Here is a 19,190-nt window from a genome sequence, read left to right as displayed (position 1 = left end):
TTTTTGTACTAGAGATTGAACCCAGGGGTGCTTTATCACTGAGATACATCCCCAGATCTTTTTTTAAAAATTTTTATTTATTGGACTGGGGCTGTGGCTCAGTGGTAGAGCACTTGCCTAGCATGTGTGAGGCACTGGGTTCGAATCCCCGGCACCACATAAAAATAAAACAAATAAAATAAAGGTGTTATGTCCATCTACAACTAAAAAAATATATATATAAAAAATAAAATAAAATAAATTTTTATTTATTTTTATTTTAGAGACAAGGTCTCACTAAGTTATTTAGGGCCTTGCTAAGTAGCTGAGGCTAGTCTTGAACTTGCAAACCTCCCACCTCAGCCTCCTCAGTTGCTAGGAAGCTTCTGTCTTTTTTCTTTTCTTCCATCTTTTCTTTCTTTTTTCAATATTTATTTTTTAGTTTTCGGCAGACACAATATCTTTGTTTGTATGTGGTGCTAAGGATTGAACCTGGGCCACACGCATGCCAGGCGAGCGCTCTACTGCTTGAGCCACATCCCCAGCCCCCTTATTTCTTATTCTTATTTTTCCTTATGAAAAATTCTGAACTGGGGATTATACCCAGGAGGGTCTCACTGAGTTGGTGAAGCTGGCTTTGAACTCGTGATTCGTCTGTCTCAGTGTCCTGAGCCACTGGGATTATAAGTGTGCACCACCACACCCAATTTTTTTTTTTTTAATATTTTTTTGGTTCTTGATGGACCTTTAATTTAGAGATTTTTTTTTTTAATATTTGTTTTTTAGTTTTCGGCGGACACAACATCTTTGTTTGTTTGTGGTGCTGAGGATCGAACCCAGGCCGCCAGCATGCCAGGCGAGCGTGCTACAGCTTGAGCCACATCCCCAGCCCTGATGGACCTTTATTTTAATAATTTATTTATATGTGGTGCTGACAATCGAACCCAGTGCTTCACACCTTCAAGGCAAGCACTCTATCACTGAGCCATAACCCTAGCCCTAAATGTTTTATTTTAAACAGAGTCTCAATATATATTATTACTGAGGTTGGTCTCAAATTTACAATCCTCTTGCCTCAGTTTCCAGAGTAGCTGGGATGTGTGCCACTGCAATACAATTTTTTCACTGATGTTCTTTTATCTGCATTTTGCAATGAGAAATAACTTATCATTCTATTCTGTAAACAACATTTGGTTTGCAGTATTTATACGTTTTATAAGTTTAAATTATCTTAGCTAAACTTAGTACAGAAATTATTATTGATTTTATAAACAGTTTCATGAGACAGCTTTGTGGAGTATGTCTGTAATCCCATCTAATTGGGGGGCTGAGGCAGGAGAACCACAAGCCCAGGGCCAGCCTAAGCAATTTAGTCAGCCCCTGTCTCAAAATAAGAAAACAGGATGAGGGTACTGTTTAGTGGTAAAGCACTTGCTTAACATGTGCCAAGCCCTGTGTTCCATGCCCAGTTCCACAAAAGAAAAAAAAAAATTTCCATTAGAAAACAAAGCATAGGGCTGGGATTGTGGCTCAGTGGTAGAACGCTCCCCTCACACCAGCGGGACCTGGGTTCAATCCTCAGCACCACATAAAAATAAAGGCATTGTGTTGTGTCCATCTACACCTAAAAAAATAAATAAATATTAAAGATAAAAACAAACAAACAAAAAAGCATAGCTGTGTATTTAATTAACATTGAGATCGGCAGTTTGTGCATAATACTTAAAAACAAAATTTTGGTGGGCTTGGTGACATAGCCTGTAATTCCAGTGGCTAGGGAGGCTGAGACAGGAGGATCAGGAGTTCAAAGCCAGCCTCAGCAAAAACAAGACATTAAGCAACTTGGTGTGACCCTGTGTCTAAATAAAATACAAAATAGGGCTGGGGATGTGGCTCAGTGGTCGAGTGTCCCTGAGTTCAATCCCTAGTATAAAACATAAAAACAAAAACAAAAACAACAAAAAAACAAAAACCTCTGAATTATGTGAGTCCATTAAAGTTTTGGGCTATTTTTTTCATATTACCAGTTCCTAACACACTCAGGACTTCATAAATATTTAGTGAATGAAAACATTTTGACAATACGAAAGGTTCAGTATTTTATTTTTTAATATTTTTTGTTGTGGATGGGCACAATACCTTTATTTTATTTATTTATTTTTATGTGGTGCTGAGGATCAAACTCAGTGCCTCATGCATGCTATGCAAGTACTCTACCACTGTGCTAGAAACCCAGCACAAGGTGCAGTATTTTAACATATAAACCCATCTTTCAAATTTTTGCTTGGATAAATGCTTTCTGTACTCCTAAGAGTTGCCAGATTCATATTACATAATATTTATGTTATATAATATCTGGGACATAGTTTATACTAAAAATATTCAATTATCTGAAATTCAAATTTAAGTTAATGTTCTCTATTTTATCTGACAACCCCATCAATTTATTCCAACAACATGCATTAAGTTCATGACAGGTGACAGGAGCTGTACTAGGCACTGGAAAGAGTAGTGAAAGCCCAAGTGTAGCCCTCCTGACACCAGCAAGGAAAAGAGACATGAAGCAAATCATCACATGCTGATGATGAAATTACTATTAAGAGATTCTGGGGGCTGGAGTGGTGGCTCAGTGATAGAGTGCATGCCTAACATGCACGAGACACTGGGTTCGAACCTCGGCACCACATAAAAACAAACTAATGTATCCACCTAAAATTAAAGATACATAAATAAATAAATGTTTTTAAAAAACGAAGTTTTGGGTGAAAAAGTTTGAAATAATTTAACAGAAAAACTCAGAGATTGGGGGCTGAGGCTGTAGCTCAGTGGTAAAGTGCTTGCCTCGCATGAGTGAGGCACTGGGTTCAATCCCCAGCACCATATAAAAATAAATACAGATACTGTGTGTTCATCTACTACTAAATAAATATTAAAAAAAAAAAACCTCAGAGATAAGAGAAATGTTGTTTCTGTTGTCTAGAGGAAGGGAAATTTATTTATTTATTTACTACTGTGGATTAAAGCAGGGGCACTTTATCATTGAGCTACATTCCTGTCTTTTTAATTTTTTTGTTTTGAGACAGGGTCCCACTAAATTGCTGATGCTGGGCTTGAAATGGCAAGGATTTTCATGCCTCAGCCTCTTAAATATCTGGAATTACAGGTGTGCGCCATTTTGCCTGTTTAGAGGAAGGGATATTTAAATGGAGAACTAAGAAGGCCTGGCTGGGGATGTAGCTCAGTGGTAAGAATACAAACTTAGCATTAGCAAGGACCTGGGTTAAATCCCCAGCACAAGGGCTGGGGTTGTAGCTCAGTTGGTAGAGCATTTGCCTAGCATATGTGAGGCACTGGGTTCAATCCTCAGCGCCATGTAAAAATAAATAAATAAATAAAATAAAGACATTGTGTCTCTCTACAAGTTAAAAAAATATTAAAAAAAAATAATTCCCAGCATCATACATAAAAAAGGATTAGCGAGGTGAGGCTGGTGGAATAGAGACTTCCTAGCAGCTTTAGAAATCTTTTGAAGGACTTTGGGAGAGGAAGGAGTGCAGGTATTTTCTGTAAGAGAGAAAGAAAAGGCCAATGTGGTTGGGAATCGGCAAAGGGAGAAAAGTTGTGTCTAGCAGAGTGTTTAGATCAAGTAAATGATTTGCTCATTAGACCAAGTATAGTACTAGGTATTGGGGATTCAGAAACAATGGGCAATTCTGCCCCAAACAACTGTCTAGAGATCCTAAGGAATGAGAATAAGCAATAGGCAACAGAAAAAAATTGCATTGTACTTTCAAGGGGCATGTTATAGATATCTTTGTGGCAGTAAACATTTTCGCATGTATTCCCAAAGAGTTATTAAATTTATACTGCTGTGCCTGTTCACCTGGACTGCAATATCTGCTGGGATTGCTTTGGAGATGTTTGAATAGATGTTTTTGAAATGTGAGAAAAATTTGAGCTAGTAATATACTGCATAAATTCTTGGAGCAAGGGCATGGTGGTGCAGACCTGTAACCTTAGCAACTTGTCAGGCTGAGAGGCAAGGGGATCATCACAAGTTCAATGCCAGCCTCAGCAACTTAGGCCATAAGCCATTTAGTGAGACCCTGTCTCAAAATTAAAAAATGAGCTGGGGATAGGGGTCAGTGGTTAAGCACCCCTGGGTTCAATTTCTGGAATCATTAAAAAAAAAAATCTTGGAGCAAACTAGGCAAATCCAACTTTTCGCAGTTATTATTTTAAAGGATGTGTATCAGTAAAGAATACTTAAAAGTAGCCTTAAGAGGTTTCACCCTAGCGGGTGCTGTGGTACACGCCTATAATCCCAGCAGCCCAGGAAGCTCAGACAGGAGGATAGCTATTTCAAAGCCAACCTCAAAAATTTAGCGAGGTGCTAATCAACTCAGTGAGAAACTGTCTCTAAATAAAACACAAAATAGGGATGGAGGTGTGGCTCAGTGGTTAAGCGCCTGTTGCTAGCACTACTGTATTTTAGTCTGGTTCTTCGGTTCCAATGGTAAGGAAGTTCTCTGCATTACCCTGAATTTCCCTTTGTGAGAATATAAGGACACAGAGATAATCACACATTCTTTGTGATTCGCAGTATAGTACAGAAAACAAGTGAAGCTTCCTGTTTTCACTAGGATCACAAAAAAGGGACACAATGAAAACTAATAACTATTTTTAATAGCATTAGTTGCATTGACTGCTACAAACCAGCAGTTTTACATTAATCCAAAATTCTCACAGAACTTCAAAAATATTACTAAAGAAATATTTATTTGAAAAAGAAGAAAGAAAATGGTTCTTGTTAGGCTGATACAGTTATTACAGTTAGTAGCTCACAGAAACTTACTTTTCTTTTCTTTTGGTGGTGTTGGGAATGAACCCGGTCCCTGTTATGTGGAATAAACCGTCCCCAACGAAGTACCCCCCCCAGCCTAAACTTACTGTCTTATTTTTGGGCACGGGGGCACAGGCCTGTTATAGCGGCTTTGAAGGATGAGGGAGGATTGCAAGTTCAAGGCCAGCCTCAACTACTTAGCAAAAGCTTGTCTCAAAATAAAAATATTTTATTTTATTAAAATACAAAGGGCTAGGGATGCTGTTCAGTGATTAAGCGCTCCTGAGTTCAATCTCCAGGACAAAACAAAATCTCAAACAAATTTTTCAGTAAAGAGAGCTAGAGAGTTTTTCTTTCTTTCTTTTTTTTTTTTTTTGGTACTAGGGATTAAACCCAGGGGCGCTTTACTCCTGGGCTACCTCTCCAGTCATTTTTATTGTGCAACAGAGTCTCGTTAGGTTGCTGTGGGTCAGAGTTAGATATTTTCATTTGTAAAATGAAAATGCCGGTTTTTTGCAAAGAGGCCAAAATCCACCTGCCCACAAGTTCAACACTAAGCAGTGTGAGGATTGAAGCAAATGGCAACTAAAGGAAGGATGGGTTGATGGAGATCTCGCGTGAAGTACACCTTGACTAATTTTCGCGAGATTTTGTATCCTCTTCCTCTGTCTCGTAGGATCCTGGCTAATCTCGCGATCCTTGGGAAGTTCCGTTGGGGAAGATGGCGGCGGCCGCGAGCACCCTTCTCTTCTTGCCGCCGGGGACTTCAGACTGAGCCTTCCCGGGAACAGTGGGGACTATTGGTTCCCTGCATCCCGGGAGCTCCAGTCAGCTTGGTTCCCCTGTTGGTGGTGGGGAAAAGCTTATCTTCTTGTGGCAGATCCAGGCCCTCACCGCCGTCAGGATGAAGGCTCAGGGGGAAACCGAGGGTGAGTGAGAGCGAAAGGAGGGGGCGGACACTACTGGGGGAGCCAATGTGTAAAAAGTGGTAGAGGCCGGTGTCCCTTGAGGGCTACTTTCTAGAGGGCATAAAATCCGGGAGGTGGAATGTGCTTTTTAGGTTATGACCATCTTTCCTTAATGATTATAGAGCCCCGACTTGGGGGTAACGAGGACTCCCAACTTTTGTGGAGGTTTTCTGCACAATTAGGGACAGTTTGGCCTGAGAGCATTTTAGCCTAAAGTGGTAGGAGACAGGGCGAGTGAATCTAAAACCTCCTTAAACTTTGTTCAGGGAGAGACGTCTGAATAACATAAGAACAATAATACAAAACGGTGTTGTCAGATTACTGGAGGATATTTTGTTTTTGAGTGAAATGGTATTAAAAGCCAGCAGTTCCCTAGAATGTCACAGTGCTCAGATCTTGTGCTTCTGTATATTTTAAAACTGCGCTGGATTTCGTTCTTTCCATCGGAGTAACTCATAACTGCTGAAAAAATAACTTTCTTTTGGAACTTATATTCTCTAAATTTCCACATTCCTGTATAAATGCTTTCTTAGCATTTTGGGCATGCTTATTGCTATAGCCCACTTTCCCCACCTTTAGGAGCAGGCATTGAACCTTGTTTAAAGGGCGCTTAAACACTGGGCCACACCCCCAACCGTTTTTTGTTTTTTGTGTGTGTGTGTGTTTGGTACTAGGAATTGAACCCCGGGGCGCTTAACCACTGAGCCGCATCCCCCCCACACCCCCAACCCTTATTTATTTTGAGACAGGGTCTTACTAAGTTGCTTAGGTCCTCAGCCCCCAGTCCCTGGGATTACAGACCTGCATCCACTACAGCTCACTTTATTGTTACTGTTTACTTGTCTTTCATAGTTTGTTTTGGGCTACTTATACCAGGGACCCTGCCTTACTCAAGTATGTGTACTCTGTAGTGTATAATAGTTGCTCAAAAAGTGTTTGATTTGAGCATCAGCAGGCATCTCAAGAAAAAGAAGATGGGGGCTGGGGCTCAGGGAAGCCACTTGCCAGGAATGTGTGAGGCACTGGGTTGTATTCTCAGCACCACATAAAAATAAATAAACTAAAGATCTGTCAACAACTAAAAAAAATTTAAAAAAGAAAAAGAAGATGTATGTTTTGAAAGGGAAGAAGAAAAATACACTTCTTGGGTGCAAGGGGATAACAAGTGGAAATGGAAACCTCAGGAGACAGGAGTTTTGTCTAGTTTTCTTACTGTTGTATCCCCAGCATTTGTAATTGTGCCTGGATGAATGACTTTAAAGTGAGAATTGGTAGAAATGTGTTCAAAACTATAAACTGGCTCACATAGTCAAAATCAGTTTTCCAGAAAATGAAAGCATAAAAGGAAAGTTTATTACCTTAATTCTAATTAATCTGTTCATCTTTCGGTACCAACATTAGTTGTCTGTTTTTCTATGTTCTTCCCACCATTGATTATGAACTTTTTCTCCTTTTGATATTGAGTAGTAATGCCTTTTTAAATTTTTTCTTTTGGCAGTACTGGTGAAAGAACCTAGGGGTGTGCTACCACTGAATGATAATAGTGATGGAAGCATCCCTGTGTTCAATCCCCAGTACTGCCAGATTTTATTTTATTTATTTTTTTGGTACCAGGGATTGAACTCAGGGGCACTTGACCACTGAGCCCCATCCCCAGAACCTTTTTATACTTTATTTAAAGACAGGGTTTCACTTAGTTGCTTAGCACTTTGCTTTTGCTGAGGCTAGCTTTGAATTCGCAGTACTCCTGTCTCAGCCTCCTGAAATGCTGGGATTACATGCTTGTGCCACCACATCCAGTAGATTTTATTTTTATTTATTTATTTTGGTACTGGGTGTTGAACCCACTGGTGCTTTACTACTGAGCTACATATCCAGACCTTTTCTTTTTATTTTGGTACCAGGGATTGAACTCAGAGGCACTCAACCACTGAGTCACATCCCCGCCCTATTTTGTATTTTATTTAGAGACAGGGTTTCACAGAGTTGCTTAGCACCTTGCCATTGCTAAGGCTGGCTATGATCCTCACATCTCAGCCTCCTGAGCCGCCAGGATTGCAGGCGTGCGCCACCCAGCTAAATTTTTTTTGTTGTTGTTTTTAGTTGTTGATGGAATTTTATTTTATTTATTTGCATGTGGTGCTGAGAATTCAACCTAGTCCCTCACACATGCTATGCAAGTACTCCACCACTGAGCTACAATCCCAGCCCAATCCCCAGACCTTTTTATTTTTTAATTCTAGACATAGTCTTGCTAGAGACTGGACTGGAACTTGCTAGCCTCCCTCCCTAGCCTCTGGAATTGCTTACAGTCATGTACCACTACACCTGGCTTATTTATTTTTTATTTTTGGTACTGGGTATGGAACCCAGAGGTGCCTAAACCACTGAGCAATATCCCCAACCATATTTATTTTTTATTTTGAGACAGGGTCTCACTAAATTGCTTAGGTTTTCACTAAGTTGCTTAGGAACTTGCTGAGGCTGGCCTCCAACTTGCAATCCTCTTAGCTAACCCTCCTGAATCATTGGAATTACAGGTATGCATTATTGTGCCTGGCTTAATGTCTCTCCTTTTAAGAGCATTTCTTATTTTGCATTTCACCAGTCATTTCCACATTTACTTGTCCACACCATATCCTCACAGAACATCTCAGGCATATTATGTTTATTCATGTGGTAAAGTGTCCCTGGGTTCAATTCCCCAGTACCAAAAAAAAGAAAGAAAAAGAATTAGGGTTGGAGGGCTTTGGAGGTTTGTTTACATGCTTAGTCCAGACTGGGAAGCCAGTGTTTTCTACCTTTCTCTTGTTTGCTGATAACCCATCTATCTCTTCCCCATTCACATACTTTTACACGGCCTTACCCCCCCCACAACTGGGTGTCCTATTACACCCCCCAGAGGTGTCCTATTACTGAACTATACCCCCAGCCATTTTTTCTTAATCTTTTACAAGATTTTACTGTTTCTCAGACTTGCTTCAAACTTGCAATCCTCCTGCCTCAGCCCTCATGAACCATGCACCACCGTGTCCTCCTTTGTCCATATAATTTTAATTACAGTTGAAATTGGCAAATAGAGCCTGTTTTTTTTTTTTAATCATACTTATAAATAGCTCTCTTAAGATTATCACAAAACAAAATTAAGGAAGTTGCTGGGTGCAGTGGTGCACTTCTATAATCCCAGCAGCATGGGAGGCTGAGAAAGGAGGATTGCAAGTTCAAAGTCAATCTCTGCAATTTAGTAAGGCCCTAAGCAACTTGGTGAGACCCTGTCTCAAAAACTAAAAGGGTTGGGGATGTGGCTCAATGGTTAATCACCCCTGGGTTCAATCCCTGGTACCCTCCACTAAAAAATAAAAATAAGGAAGGCAGTATTTTCACACTGAAAAGTAATCAACCAGGGGCTGGGGATGTGGCTCAAGCCGTAGCGCGCTCGCCTGGCATGCGTGCGGTCCAGGTTCGATCCTCAGCACCACATACAAAGGTGTTCTGCCCGCTGAAAATTAAAAAATAAATACTAAAAAATTCTCTCTCTCTCACTCTCACTCTCTCTTTAAAAAAAAGAAAAGTAACCAACCAGGCTGGGGTTGTGGCTCAGTGGCAGAGTGCTTGCATGTGTGAGGCACTAGGTTCGAACCTCAGCACCACATAAAAATAAGTAAAATAAAGGCATGCTGTCCATTTACAACTACCAAAAAAAAAATAAATAAATAAATAAAAGAAAGAGAAAAAGAAAATAGTAACCAATAATAACCATAGAAAGGGTAAATTCAAATGTATGCTCAAAATATATTATGCAAGGGATTTCATGTATATTAACATGGTTAGGGATGGGCCAGGGATAGCCTATTTCTGGGCTACAGCCCTTTCATTTTTTACTTTGAGATGAAGTCTCTTTGAGTTGCCAGTGCTGACTTTGAAGCTGTGATTCTCCTGCCTCTCAAGTGGCTGGGATTACAGGTGTGCACCAGTGTGCCCAGTAAAATGGTTGTTTTTTGGTTCTCATGGATGTGTGTTCTCTGATTTTCATTTTGTAAGACCTGTAATGTATGTGTATTCTTGCCATTGAAGGATTCTTTTAATCTGGGTACACTTGTAATCCCAACTACTCAGGAGGTTGAGGCAGAAGGATTTGCTTGGAACTGATAAGTTGAAGCTTAGCCCAGTAAATATGAGACCCTGTGTCTGTCTGTATTGTCTGTTTTTCTCTGTTTTTTTTTTTGGGGTGGGGTGGGGTGGGGGGAAGATACTGGGGATTGAACCCAGGGGTGCCTGGCTTAAATGTTGTTTTCTTTTTTTTAATATATATTTTTTTAGTTGTCAGTGGATCTTTATTTTTATTTATTTATTTTGTGGTGCTGAGAATCCAACCCAGCGCCTCACACATGCTGGGCAAGCGGTCTACCACTGAGCTCCAGCCCCAGTCCATGTTGTTTTCTTTTAAGAGACAGGGTCTTGCAGGTTGCGGTGGTGCATGCCTGAAGTCCTAGCTACCCAGAAGGCTGAGGCAGGAGGTTCGCAAGTTTGAGGCTAGAATTGACCCTGTCTAAAAAAGGGCTGGGAGGTGTGGCCCAGTAGTAGAGTACTCCTGGTTTCAGTCCCCAATACCACAAAACAAACAACTTTATGTGCTTTGAAGTAAATGATAAACTATTTTAACCGAATTCTTAGATAAAATATGGGGGTTGCGTTTGTAAGAAAAATAGTGGAAGGGCTTGATAAAGTGTTTCTAATAGTGTTTTCTGATTTATATTGCAGAATCTGAAAAGCTGAGTAAAATGAGTTCTCTCTTGGAACGGCTCCATGCAAAATTTAACCAAAATAGACCTTGGAGTGAGACCATTAAGCTTGTGCGTCAAGTCATGGTGAGGATTGTGTTGAAATGGGTGAAGTTGTGCTTAGATAATTACTTAAGAAGTTCAGTTTGGAACATGAATTTGTTCAAACTACCTATAGTAGTGTGTCTTAAGTTTTACTTATCATAAAATACTTGAATACATGGTGATTATCAATTTCAGTGATCTTCTGAGGAAGAATGTATACATTTATTCCTTAGTATCTGGGGGGGATTGTTTTTAGAACTCCCCATGGATACCAAAATCTTTGGATGCTTAGTCCGTATTATAAAATAGCAAAGTATTTGTATATGAGCCATGAACTTCTTCCTGGATACTTTAAATGATCTCTCCATTACTTATAATACTTAACACAATGTAAATGCTGCTATATAAATGTTATACTATATAAATTGTGTTTTGTTTTGTACTAGGACTCAAACCCAAGATTGCTTTACTACTGAGCTATATCCCTGGTCCTTTTTATTTCATATTTTGAGATAGGGATTATTAAATTGCTTAACATCTTGCCTCAAACCTGGGATCCTCCTGCCTCAGCCTCCAGAGTCGCTTGGAGGTGTGCACCACTGCACTAGGTGTGCACCACTGCACTAGGGTTTTCTCATCTATAATTGGTAAATGCAAGGATGTGGAATTTGAGGATACAGAGTGCTGACTATATTTGTAAAATTGTGTTAGAATACATTGGGCTATTTCATGCAAAGGTGCTAAGAAATACACCTGTGAGGGACATATTTGATATACTGGTATCGAAACACTCTCTCTCTCTCTCTCTCTCTCTTTTTTTTTTTTTTTTTTTGTGTGGTCCTGGGGATTGAACCCAGGGCACTCTATCATTGAGCTACATCCTCAATCCTTTTCATTTTATTTTGAGACAGTCTCATGAAGTTGCTTAGTCTGGCTTAGAATTTGTGATCTTCATGCCTCAGCATTCTGAGACCCTGGGATTACAGGCATGCGCCAACGTGTCTGGTTAACAGACATTCTTTTTTTTTTTTTTGTACTGAAGATTGAATCCTGGGCATTTCACTGAGTTACATTCCCAACCAAGCCCTTTTTATTTTTCATTTTGAAACAGGGTCTTGCTAAATTGCTGAGGGCCTCACTAAGTTGCTGAGGCGGCTTGGCACTTCTGATCCTCCTGTTTTACGCTCCTAAATCACTGGGATTATAGGCACATGCCACTGCATCTGGCCTAAGAGACATTGTGTCAATCGCCTTCATTATGGTTTGATATTACCTTTACTGTGTATAGTATCAAGAATTTTTGATTCATTCTTCTTCTTTTTTTTTTTTTTTTAAATTTTAATATTTATTTTTTAGTTATCGGCGGATACAACATCTTCGTTTTGTATGTGGTGCTGAGGATCGAACCCGGGCCGCATGCATGCCAGGCGAGCGCGCTACCGCTTGAGCCACATCCCCAGCCCCTCATTCTTCTTTTTAAATACCTTTATTTGACTTATTTTTTATGTGGTGCTGAGGATCAAATCAGGTGCCTCATATGTGCTAGGCAAGTGCGCTCCCATTGAACTATAGCCATAGCCCTTGCTTCATTCTGTTTTTCTTTTGTTTTTGTTTTATATATTTTTTTTTGTATCCGGGATTGAACTCAGGGGCACTCAACCACTGAGCCACATCCCAACCCTATTTTCTATTTTATTTAGATATGGTCTCACTGAATTGCTTATTAGCACCTTGCTTTTGCTGAGGCTGCCTTTGAACTCATGATCCTCCTGCCTCAGCCTCCCCAGCTGCTGGGATTACAGGCATGCACCACCGCGCCTGGCCCTTGCTTCATTCTTAATGCAGGTGAACTCTAGATTTTCACCTATTCACTGTTAACCTCTTTACAGTGCTGTTTCCTCCTTAATCATTCACCAATATGGGGATCCTTTAGCCAGTTAAGTGGAAGATTGGGGTAGGGGTAAGTGATGATCTGTTTAAAGGTTCTGTGTGGTGGTGTTTTTTTTTTTTTTTTTTTAAATATTTTTAGTTATAGATGAACATAATAATTTTTATTTTGTTTAGTTTTTTTTTGCGGGGGGTACTGGGGATAAACTCGGGCACTCAACCACTGAGCCACATCCCCAGTCCTATTTTGTATTTTAGAGACAGGGTCTCACTGAGTTGTTTTATAGTGCCTCGTGGTTGCTGAGGCTGGCTTAGAACTCACCATCCTTCTGTCTCAGCCTCATGAGCCACTGGGATCATAGGCATGTGCCACTGTACCTGGCTTGTTTAGGTTTTTCTAATGTGGTTCTGGGCATCAAACCCAGTGCCTCATACATCCTAGGCAAGCAATCTACTCCAGCAAGCACTCTACTCCAGCTCCTAAAAGCTCAATGTTAGAAGTTCATTCATTTGCTGGGCACAGTGGTGCATGCCTGTAATCTCAGTGACTTGGGAGGCAGAGGCAGAGGCAGGAGGATTGCAAGTTTGAGGCAAACCTCAGCAGCTTTAGCAAGCCTAAGAAACTTAACAAGATGCATTTCAAAATAAAAAATTAAAAGGGCTGGGAATGTGGATCAGTGGTTAAGTGCCCTTGGGTTAAATTCCCTGTTACCAAAAAGAGTTCATTCATATGATTCCTGTGATAGTCACATGACATAGGAAACCTTATTCCCATTTTTTTGATCTTGGTTGTAGTTATATGTAGTTAAATGCTCTATCACTTTGTGATTGCTTCACTTGTGATTTATTAACTTTTCTGTATTCTAGTTGGGCCTGGAGGTATGTACCTGTAATTCCAGCAAGTCAGGAGGCTGAGGCAGGCAAGACCAGTCTCACTAACTATTTCAAAATAAAAAATAAAAAGGGCTGAGACTTAAGCTTAGTGGTGAAGCACCCCTGGGTTCAATCCCCAGTACCAAAAGAGAAACAAAAACAAAAAACAAAACTTTTCTGTATTCTGTATGTTGTACTTAATGTTTTTTTATTTTTTTTAAAGAGAGAGAGAGAGAGAATTTTTTAATATTTATTTTTTAGTTTTTCGACACAACATCTTTGTTTGTATGTGGTGCTGAGGATCGAACCCGGGCCGCACACATGCCAGGCGAATGTGCTACCGCTTGAGCCACATCCCCAGCCCCTTAATGTTGTTACTCTCTTCTCCCTACCAAATTTTACTTTGGTTTCAGAATAAGTCCAGTTTAGTAGATTAGTGTTATCAGCACTAGCAGAAGAATTAAATTTGTTGTAAAAAGACTTGAACTTGAGGCATTGGGGATGTGCCTCAGTACTGGAGCACTTGCCTAATAGCATCTTCTAGACCCCAGGTTTAGTCTGCAGTACTGCCGAAAACAAAAAACAAAACAAAAAACTCCCTTGACTCCAATATTTACTAGTTGACATTCAACAAATTAATATAACCTCTTTGAATTTCAGTTTTCTTATCAGGAAAATGGAAGCATTATGACAATTTGCTCTTCCATATTTAAAAAAATTTTTTTTAAAAAACTTATTTTTTAGTTGTATTTGGACACAATACCTTTATTTCATTTGTTTATTTTTATGTGGTGCTGGGGATCTAACCCAGGGCCTTGCATATGCTAGGCAAGTGCTCTGCTGCTGAGCCACAGCCCAGCCCCTTTCATAAGTTTTGTTGTAAGGATCACATGAGATAGTGGATATCAAAATATCAGAAATGGGGCCTGGGGTTGTGGCTCAGTGGTAGAGTGCTTGCCAAGTATGTGTGAGGCACTGGGTTCGATCCTCAGCACCACATAAAAATAAATGAAAAAAATAAAGGTCTGTCAACATCTAAAAAAAATTAAAAAAAAAAAGTGAATTGCAGTTTTTCACTCTGGAAATTAAGAGGTCTTATTTAAAGCCCCAAGGCTATCACATTCTTGTTTGAAATATATTCCTTTAAGTGATATTGTCATTAAAGACATGAACGTGAGATAGAGAGATTCCAGGTGGCTCTTAAGGGCCTCTCTTTACCTGGGCTACTACTAGTGTTTTGTTTTCATAACCATGGCTTCCCTTTGAACTTATCTCAGTTGTACAGGTTCAAAAATTTGGGGCCAGGAAATGTGGCTTATTAGTAGAGTGCTTTCCTAGTGCATGTTTGAGGCCCTGAGTTTGATACCCAACAATACATACACAGAAAAGGAAAAGAAAGAAAGAAAATACAAATGCAAGTAAGGCTTTTAAGAATTTTCATCAGCTGGCATACTAACCAAATCTCAGTAAATTAGCATGGAAATCAGAATGCTTATTTATTAACTTATGATAGGGTTTATTTTTCTATTTTCCAAAATACTGATATTCACTGCCCAGAATACCCCCTTCTCTATTCAGGATACAAAGGAAGCCAGATTATTAATAAATCAAGTGTGTTTTATGAGGATGAGCATGGAATTAAAGAAGAGAGAGACTTATTAGGGCATGAAAAAAAATCTGAAAAACACCCTTTGTACTGTAAAATTTCACGTTTTGGGGATCTGGAATTTTTTTTTTTTTTTTAAATACCAGGGATTAAACCCAAGGGTGCTTAACCACTGACCCATATCCCCGGCCCTTTTTATTTTGAGACAGAGTCTCACTAAATTGCTGAGGGTCTCACTAAATTGCTGAGGCTGGCCTCAAACTTGCAATCCTTTTTCTGGTCTTAGCCTCCTGAGTGTGCCACCCTGGCCGGCTGGGGACTGGAATGTTTTGCATAAAGAAACTTTTTCTCTAGTTAAAGTTAGAAACACTGTGCTGAATTTTTGCTCATTGGAAGTTTATCTTGTGAACTATACATTCTGTTTCCTAGAGTCTAGTCTGACTAAGGTTTGGTTGTGTTTCTCAGGCTGCATACACCTTGGTATATTTGGGAATTCCCAATTCTCATGAGCCACCTCATTTATCTGTCTAATCTTAGGTGGTAATCATTCCTTTGGATTTTTCTTTAAAGCTTTATCTTACTTTAGATATAGGAATACAATATTCTGCTATATATGGATATTGCTATACTTTCTTCCTTTGGATGGATAGACACAGTAATAGTGAAGAGGCTATAGATTGTATAGATGATATGAACTATCCTAAAATATTACTTTCAGGATAATATGTATGTTAACTTTCAGGATAATATGTATGTTAACCTTAAACATGGTTGACTTCATTGATCTGTACATCAATTGTTTTCCCACTTGATATAGGAGAAGAGGGTTGTGATGAGTTCTGGAGGGCATCAACATTTGGTCAGCTGTTTGGAGACTCTACAGAAGGCTCTCAAAGGTTTGTAAATATCTTTGAAATATACTGATTTTATAAAAATCTCCATTTAAGAAAGTCTGTTTTATATTAGAAATACAAATTGAGGTAGGTCAACTTTCTCTGCTATGTGTTGCTCTTACTTTCATTTATGGATTTGAAATCAGCTCTTTCCTGAACTTTTTTTGGGGGGCGGGGTAGTGGTGCCAGGAATTGAACCCAGGAGCACTTAACCATCACGCCACATCATGGGTCCCTTTTTATATTTCATGAGAGACAGAGTCTTGCTGAGTTGCTTAGGGCCTCACTAAGGTGCTCAGGCTGGCTTTGAACTTGCAATCATCATACTTCAGCGTCCTGAGCCACTGGGATTACAGGTGGTGTGTTACCGCGTCTGGCTCTTTCCTGAAAAAAAAAAAATTTTATTAGTTGTTGGTGAACCTTTATTTATTTTTATGTTGTCGTGAGACTCCAACCCAGTGCCTCAAACATGCTAGGCAAGCATTCTACCACTGAGCCATGACCCTAACTCCTGATTCCTGAACTTTAAAACATTTGAATGTGATCTTACTTTGGAGGCTGATAGAGACTTAAAAGATAATTAATGAAGATATAAGATAGCAGAAAAAAAAGAGAGATTTTCTTCTGTACATATTCTTTTCTAATTAATTCTCAATAAGATACACTTAAAAAATTTTTGTTTTTTAGTTGCTGATGGACCTTTATTTTATTCATTTATTTATATGTGGTGCTGGGAATGGAACCCAGTGCCTCACACATGCTAGGTAAGCACTCTTAGCATTCAACCACAACCCCAGCCCAGACAGTGGAATTTTTTAAAATTATTTTTTAGTTGTAGATGGACACAATACTTTTATTTATTTTTTTATGTGGTCCTGAGGATCAAACCCAGTGCCTTACACATGCCAGGCAAGCACTCTACCACTGAGCCAGCCCCACAAGATTGAATTAAAATTTTTTTTTTTTTTTTAGTGTTGATGGACACAGTACCTTTATCTTATTTATTTATTTTTATGTGGTGCTGAAGATCAAACCCAGTGCCTCATCCATGCTAGGGAAGCGTTCTACCATTGAACTACATCTGCAGCCCAGAAGATGGACATTTTAGCTATCTAGAATGTTTTCAAGAAAGCAAACATAAAATTTAAATCATGAGCTTGATTATTCATACTTATAATGACTAATTCTGTTTTTGGGGAGACAGGAAAGTAAAAACAGATTTTAAGGAGTTGTGAATGCAGCCCAGTGGTACAGTGTATGCTTAGTATACACAGAGCCCTGGGTTTAGTCCCAAGCACCACAGAAGTAGATAGACACACAAATTTTGCTGTGATCCACCACAAGTGAATGTGATTCACTTGAGTAATTTTTTCTTTTGTATTTGTAGTAAAATACATATAACCTAAAATTTATCATTTTAACTATTTTTATTTTTTATCTTAATTATATAGTTCTTTTGTTTTTTTTCCCCTACTGGAATTGAACCCACAGGCACTTTACCATTGAGATATATTCCCAGTCCTATTTATTTATTCATTCATTCATTCGTTTATGTGTGTGTGTGTGTGTGTGTGTGTGTGTATGTGTATATATATTTTTTGTTGTTGTTGTTGATGGACTTTTAAAATTTATTTATATGCGGTGCCTCACACATGCTAGGCAAGCGCTCTACCACTGAGCTACAACCCCAGCCCTCCTTTTAATTTTTTTTACGTGTAACAGGGTCTTCCTAAGTTGTCCAGGCTGGCCTCAAATTTGGGATTTTCTTGCTTCAGCCTCCCAAGCAGCTGAGATTAAAATGTGCAGCACTTGCTCCAGGCAGTTGCTTGTGTTTTATGACTGTTGTAAATCAATGCTGTGAATATTGAGGTATTGTACTAGTGAGCAACATACCCAGCTCCCCTCTTTTTTTCTTTTTTTTTAGTTGTAGTTGGACACAATACCTTTATTTTACTTATGTATTTTTATATGGTACTAGAGCATAGAACCCAGGGTCTTGCAAGTGCAAGGCGAGCGCTCAACCGCTGAGGCACAACCCTATCCCCTCCTCCTTTTTTTTCTTGAGCTTGGTATTGAACCCAGGGTCTATTTCATGCCTGGAAAATCTGCTTTACTTACCCCAGGGTGTTTTTTTATATGCATACATATACAACATGAATACACAGACATACATGTGTATATATGCATATATATACCTATATGTGTGCAGACACATTTAAATGTTTGTACATGTATGTATGCATATACATATACATGCATATATATACCACAGACATCTAGTATGTACACACATATACAATTCTTTTTTTATGTACATTTATTTATTTATATGGTGCTGAGGATCGAACCCTGTGCCTCACACATGCTAGGCGAGCGCTCTACCACTGAGCCACAACCTCAGTCTTCTTTTTTTTTTTTTTTTTTAAGTATTCATTTTTTAGTTGTAGTTGGACATAATACCTTTATTTATTTTTATGTGGTGCTGAGGATCGAACCCAGGGCCTCACACGTGTAGGTGAGCGCTCTACTGCTCAGCCCCAGCCCCAGCGCCCCCACACAATTCTTTTTGTGTTTTTTGTTTTGGTACCAGGGATTGATTTCAACCAGGGAGCTTAACCACTGAGCTGCATTTTTTTTTTTTTTTTAAATATTTTTTGTTGTCAGTGATCTTTATTTATTTATATGTGGTGCTGAGAACCCTTTGAGTCTCACAAACCAGGCAAGTGTTCCACTACAGAGCCACGACCCCAGTCCTTGAGCTGCATCTTTTATTTCAAGACAGGGTCTTGCTAAGTTGCTTCAGCCTTGCTAAGTTGCTGAGGCTGGCTTTGAAATTGGATTCTCTTGCCTTAGTCTCCTGAGTTGCTGGGATTGCAGGTGTGCACTACTGAGCCCATTTGTTTGTTTGTTTGTTTGTTTAATTGGTTACACATAACAGTACAATGATCTTGACATCATACATTTCCCGATGGATTTTTGTTTTTTGGTTTTTTTTGGTTTTGAGGATTGAACCCAGGATTCATACACGTTAAGTACACACGTACACACTTTACCACTTAAGCTGTACCTTTATATTGACTTTGGTGTTCATCTTCCTTATTCTAGCATTAGCAGGTAGGAATAGGTAAGAAGAAGGCTATTTTTTTTTTGTTGTTTTAATAAAGAAATGGAATGTTACTGTATTACCCAGACTAGCCCAAATTCTTAGGTTCAAGCAATTCTGTCTCAGCCTTTCAAGCAACTTGGACTATAGGCATGCCACTGTGCCTGACTTTGCATTAACAGATAATATGTTTTCTTTCAGTTAAAGACAAC

At 39.2% G+C, this 19,190-nt stretch overlaps 1 protein-coding gene across 2 annotated transcripts in view; it reads left to right on the top strand.

The window, feature by feature from the left end:
• The first annotated feature begins 5,530 nt into the window (after positions 1-5,530).
• Med1 (mediator complex subunit 1) overlaps positions 5,531-19,190 on the top strand; it is a 35,450-nt gene continuing 21,790 nt past the window's right edge. The window contains exons 1-3 of one of the 2 annotated variants that reach the window (XM_046420598.2): positions 5,531-5,751; positions 10,552-10,658; positions 15,800-15,878. In XM_046420598.2, the coding sequence (XP_046276554.1) occupies positions 5,727-5,751; positions 10,552-10,658; positions 15,800-15,878 (211 nt within the window). In that variant the 5' untranslated portion in view covers positions 5,531-5,726. Of the gene's footprint in view, positions 5,752-10,551; positions 10,659-15,798; positions 15,879-19,190 lie in introns of those variants that run through there. The other variant, XM_046420599.2, reaches the window with a different exon arrangement.

The sequence above is a fragment of the Marmota monax genome, unplaced genomic scaffold (assembly GCF_021218885.2).
Source record: "Marmota monax isolate L192 unplaced genomic scaffold, Marmota_monax_Labrador192_F-V1.1 WCK01_AAM20220418_F8-fsc00064, whole genome shotgun sequence".
NCBI lineage: Eukaryota > Metazoa > Chordata > Mammalia > Rodentia > Sciuridae > Marmota > Marmota monax.
This window is presented reverse-complemented; position numbering and strand designations above follow the sequence as displayed.